Source organism: Physeter macrocephalus, chromosome 4, assembly GCF_002837175.3.
Source record: "Physeter macrocephalus isolate SW-GA chromosome 4, ASM283717v5, whole genome shotgun sequence".
NCBI classification, from domain to species: domain Eukaryota; kingdom Metazoa; phylum Chordata; class Mammalia; order Artiodactyla; family Physeteridae; genus Physeter; species Physeter macrocephalus.
This window is the reverse complement of record NC_041217.1, coordinates 1,090,622-1,095,929: the sequence shown is the minus strand read 5'-3', so window position 1 is coordinate 1,095,929 and position 5,308 is coordinate 1,090,622. Positions and strand designations below refer to the sequence as shown.

Here is a 5,308-nt window from a genome sequence, read left to right as displayed (position 1 = left end):
TGAGTGTGTATGTGTGTGCTGCGGTGTGCGTGCGTGTGTGCGTGCGTGCGTGTGTGCAGGGCAGAGGACGTCGGCGTCATGCTGAGTGGTGTGTGTGTGTACGCGTGCGTGCGTGTGTGCGTGCGTGTTTGCGTGCGTGTGTGTGTGTGTGCAGGGCAGAGGACCTCAGAGGGCGTCATGCTGAGTGGTGTGTGTGTGTGTGTGTGTGTGTGTAGGCAGAAAAGCCTAAGACCGGCTTTACTTGCTTGGGGAAATCAAGTGGCTTGTCAGGGACACACAGCTGCTAAGTGGCCAAGGCCGGGCGAAGGTGGCCCCCCAGGGCCCAGCTGTAGAACCCGGGGTCCTGGCTTCGACTCTGATGCTCCGGCACCTGCCCCTGACGTGCTGCCGTGGTCCTCGTCCAGCCTGGCAGAGCAGGCTTCCTCGGGGTCACGGGCCGAGGGCTCCCAGGGGGGCAGCGTCCGTCTCTAACTCACCCTGGGCAGAGCTCGGCGGCAGTGACGACCTGTCAGCCTCACCGCCCGCCGCCGGCGCGCCGCCTCCCCTCCCCTCGCCCCCGGCCCCGGCCCCTACCTCCCCAGCCTGGCGGCTGCATGGCAACAGAAGCCGTGCCAGCTCGGGGCATTAGACGCAGAGTTAGAGCTGCAGTTGCTGGGCGGCCCTGGGCTTAGAGAGGTGTGCTAATCCCTTAAGAGGTGTGTGGCAGGAGATGAGAGGCAGGGAGAGCTGGGGAGGAAATCCCCCGGGCTGTGGGCCTGGCCCTTGGCTCCACTTCCCCCCAAAGATCAGGTTCGGGTCCTGCAGGAAATGCAGGGGCTCTGGAGCTTCAGAGGCAGAGAAGTGGTAATTAGGGGAAGATGCTGCCTTTGATGACAGGGGCAGTTCTGTGGGGGGGGGGGAATGGGGCAGAGGGGGGAGGGCGGCCGGGGCGGCTCTGGAATGGGCACGAAGGGCGAGCTCCCAGCTCCACCCTGCCAGACGCTGTCCTTCGGGGAGCGAGCTGGGGTCCCGGCCCCGGCAGAGCCGGTCCTGGGGGTCTCCCCGCTGTCCTGGCCGTGGCCGGCAGGGTCGCGGAGTTCTGCAGCCCGCTACCAGCCGTGGGGGCACGTGGTGCCTCTCCTCGAACGACAGGGTCATCGCGTCCTCTGTGCTGACCCCCCGTGCTCCTCTCGAGGGTCAGGAGCGAGTCTGGGGTGCGGCCGGGCCTGACCAGAGCCCCCGCTTCCCAGGCCCCCGCCCATCCCGCAGCCGCGGGCGCCCTGTGCTGGGTGGGCCCTCGGGGAGGCCTTTGGGGTCGCTCTCCTGGCATTTTTTTCCATGTCAGGCGTTTGAGACCCCCGGCTCTCGGCGCCAAGCCTCTTCTTCTTCCCGCAGCAGGACGCTCGCGCTGTGGCGGCCGCCACCTTCTCCGGGCCCCGGGCGAACACGGTCCTGGAGCGCGTGGAGGGGGCGCAGCAGCGGTGGAAGCTGCAGGTGCAGGAGCAGCGGAGGACGGTCTTCGATCGGCACAAGATGCTCAGCTAGGCGGCGGTGCCGCCAGGTCACGGTCAAGGCAGGACCCGAGGCCGCGCCTGCCAGCCTCCGGGGCTCGCCGGAGCTGGCCGCTCTCCCCACTCAGTGCCTCCCTCCGCTCTCCCCTTTACAGCCCGGGGCGTTTTCCTGCTCCCTCACTTTTGACGTGTGCCCAGCTGCATAATCTAGGAAGAGCGCTGGGTCCGTGGTCTCGTTTGCCTGCTCAGGTGGTCTTCAGGGGTGGGGCGGAGGGCCGGGGGCCTCGGGGCTGGAGCGGCCCTGTCACCTTGCTCCCTCCTCGCCGCCCTCCGGCTCCAGATCTTGGGAGCTCGCTCATCAGGACCTGAGTGTGGGAGAGGAAGGCACGGCCAGCTTCCTCCCGCCGCGACTCCTCGGCCCTGGCGTGGCCTCACTCCGGCCCTCGGGACGGCTCTGCTGGGAGGGCTGATGCCACAGCCCGGCCGTCGTCCTCGGGGCACACCTGGACGCCGTTCCAGCTTCTCTTCCCCTTCCTCTTCCCCCATCGAGGCAGGCAGAGCCAAGGACCCTGCTTGCTCTGCCTCCTGGCCCCCGCCCCCACTGCAGGAAGCCAGGCAATGGCCCCCCTCCCGCCCCGGTCTGCAGTTGCTGAGCCGTTGGTGGGGTCACCGGACCCCGAGGCCGAGCGGTGGCTCTGAGCCCCTGGGCTCCTACCCTCAGATTGACACTTGTCCCTGAATTTCGTTGTACCAGTGCATGGAGAGACCAGTGCATGGAGAGGAATGTCACCCTCCCGTTGCTTGTAAATCAAGGAGGCGTCATGAAATTGTCTTACTCGTGTCACTTTGTGGGTCTAAGAGTGTTTCACAAGTGGACCCAGAGAGGGGACGGGAGCACTGTCCTTGAGGGGCCCAGGCAGAGAGGCAAGGCCCGGACAGTCCAGGTGGCTGTGGTGGACGGAGCCCACGGGGGGCCTGGGCGGGGTCGCGGCTGCTTTCAGGCTCCATTCCCTGCAGGGGGCAGGGGGTGAACTGGCCCTTGGGAACTGTCCTGAGTTTGTTTGTGTTTCACCTTTGTGGGAGAGTCCCTTGAAACTCTGAACAGTGTCTGATGGCAGTATCTTACAGATACAGTACGTGGCGCTCACCGAAAAGCCCGTATGTCTCCCCAAATGAAAACCAGCAGGTACTCAGAGAGGGGTGGGGGCAGCCAGGGAAAGGGCGCTGCCAGGAGAAGCTTCCAGGGGCCACCAGGGCTGAGTCACATCCATCCATCCGTCCCGGAAGTGTGGCGGGGGTGCGTCCGGGACCCAGGCAGAAACAAGGGCCTGGCGGTCCAGCTGGATCTGATTGCATTTCTTGCCGCGGGGTTTGTCCAAGTCAACGTGTTGAGAAGGCTCCGTGTGGAGCCCCGAGCCAGGGTCTTGGTGGAGTGGGCATTTCAGTTTGCGAAGACGTGCCCAAGTTCAGAGCCACGTACAGGTACTGAAGGGCACGGGCGGGGTGACGTGTAGACGGGGCTCCAGAGGAGCAGAGACCTGGGGTTGGCATTGGAAGTGAGCGAGGGACCCAGTGGAGGGGCGGGGTTGACGGGTCCTGGGCCAGCGTGCCTGGCCAGCGCGAGGCTCGTGGTGGGTTAGCGGGAGGTACGTGGGCCGCAGGTGGCCGCGCAGGGACCCGGTGCCGGCTGCGTCTCCGCCCTAGTTTGCCCAGCGTACGCTTGGTGCCGGCCAGGCCACCCGCGGCTTCAGAGGCCTCGGTGGGCCGCGAGTGCTTCCACGATGGGGACGCTTTCCAACAGCGGGTAGCCGGGTGTGTCAGCTTATCAGTCACCAGTCCAGAAACTGGCGTCTCAAATTGCCAGGTATTCCTCTAAGCCACCCTGCCCAGGGGAGACCTCGAGGACTGTTGTTCCTCTGCGTCTTGGCTGCGTCCTGCAGGGGATCTGACCTGCCGGGTAGTCTTAAGGGTCTGGTCCGTAGCAGGCAGCTGTTGTTAACTATAAATAAGCCCAGTACATGAAAGTAACGTAAAAGGTTAGGAATGGTTCCTCGGTGTCTTGAGGACTCAGCCAGTAACCCAGCCTCTCGACGTGCTTTGACTTCGCACACACGCTGGTTTCGGACCACTGCTCGCAGGGGCGCCTCGGTGCCTTTCTGCGAGTGGCCTCTGAGCAGGGTCCCTGCGGCCAGCTCAGCAGAGGCCAGAGGAACCGCTCCCCGCCTCATCCGAGAAATAAGTTCGAGTGTGCTGTTCGCAAGTCCTGTTTGTCTCCCGTCAGACAGCCACACTGTTCTGCACAGGTCTGTTCCCACCTGGGAAGAACTTGCTGGGTTTGGCCCCGGGGCCCGAGCCCTGGAATTGGCCAAGCGACACGTGCGGGCAGCGAGGGGCGAGCGGAGGGCGTGCGGGGAGCGTGCGGGGGGAGCGGGGGGCGTGCGGGGTCCCTGAATTTCGTTGTACCAGTGCATGGAGAGACCAGTGCATGGAGAGGAATGTCACCCTCCCGTTGCTTGTAAATCAAGGAGGCGTCATGAAATTGTCTTACTCGTGTCACTTTGTGGGTCTAAGAGTGTTTCACAAGTGGACCCAGAGAGGGGACGGGAGCACTGTCCTTGAGGGGTCCAGGCAGAGAGGCAGGGCCCGGACAGTCCAGGTGGCTGTGGTGGACGGAGCCCACGGGGGGCCTGGGCGGGGTCGCGGCTGCTTTCAGGCTCCATTCCCTGCAGGGGGCAGGGGGTGAACTGGCCCTTGGGAACTGTCCTGAGTTTGTTTGTGTTTCACCTTTGTGGGAGAGTCCCTTGAAACTCTGAACAGTGTCTGATGGCAGTATCTTACAGATACAGTACGTGGCGCTCACCGAAAAGCCCGTATGTCTCCCCAAATGAAAACCAGCAGGTACTCAGAGAGGGGTGGGGGCAGCCAGGGAAAGGGCGCTGCCAGGAGAAGCTTCCAGGGGCCACCAGGGCTGAGTCACATCCATCCATCCGTCCCGGAAGTGTGGCGGGGGTGCGTCCGGGACCCAGGCAGAAACAAGGGCCTGGCGGTCCAGCTGGATCTGATTGCATTTCTTGCCGCGGGGTTTGTCCAAGTCAACGTGTTGAGAAGGCTCCGTGTGGAGCCCCGAGCCAGGGTCTTGGTGGAGTGGGCATTTCAGTTTGCGAAGACGTGCCCAAGTTCAGAGCCACGTACAGGTACTGAAGGGCACGGGCGGGGTGACGTGTAGACGGGGCTCCAGAGGAGCAGAGACCTGGGGTTGGCATTGGAAGTGAGCGAGGGACCCAGTGGAGGGGCGGGGTTGAGGGGTCGTCGGCCAGCGTGCCTGGCCAGCGCGAGGCTCGTGGTGGGTTAGCGGGAGGTACGTGGGCCGCAGGTGGCCGCGCAGGGACCCGGTGCCGGCTGCGTCTCCGCCCTAGTTTGCCCAGCGTACGCTTGGTGCCGGCCAGGCCACCCGCGGCTTCAGAGGCCTCGGTGGGCCGCGAGTGCTTCCACGATGGGGACGCTTTCCAACAGCGGGTAGCCGGGTGTGTCAGCTTATCAGTCACCAGTCCAGAAACTGGCGTCTCAAATTGCCAGGTATTCCTCTAAGCCACCCTGCCCAGGGGAGACCTCGAGGACTGTTGTTCCTCTGCGTCTTGGCTGCGTCCTGCAGGGGATCTGACCTGCCGGGTAGTCTTAAGGGTCTGGTCCGTAGCAGGCAGCTGTTGTTAACTATAAATAAGCCCAGTACATGAAAGTAACGTAAAAGGTTAGGAATGGTTCCTCGGTGTCTTGAGGACTCAGCCAGTAACCCAGCCTCTCGACGTGCTTTGACTTCG

The 5,308-nt window shown here is 64.0% G+C and overlaps 1 protein-coding gene across 2 annotated transcripts in view; it reads left to right on the top strand.

The window, feature by feature from the left end:
- TMEM9 (transmembrane protein 9) overlaps positions 1 to 2,317 on the top strand; it is a 12,059-nt gene extending 9,742 nt beyond the window's left edge. The window contains exon 3 of one of the 2 annotated variants that reach the window (XM_028488250.2): positions 1,378 to 2,317. In XM_028488250.2, the coding sequence (XP_028344051.1) occupies positions 1,378 to 1,524 (147 nt within the window). In that variant the 3' untranslated portion in view covers positions 1,525 to 2,317. Of the gene's footprint in view, positions 1 to 1,374 lie in introns of both variants that reach the window. The other variant, XM_028488249.2, reaches the window with a different exon arrangement.
- Positions 2,318 to 5,308: the final 2,991 nt, after the last annotated feature.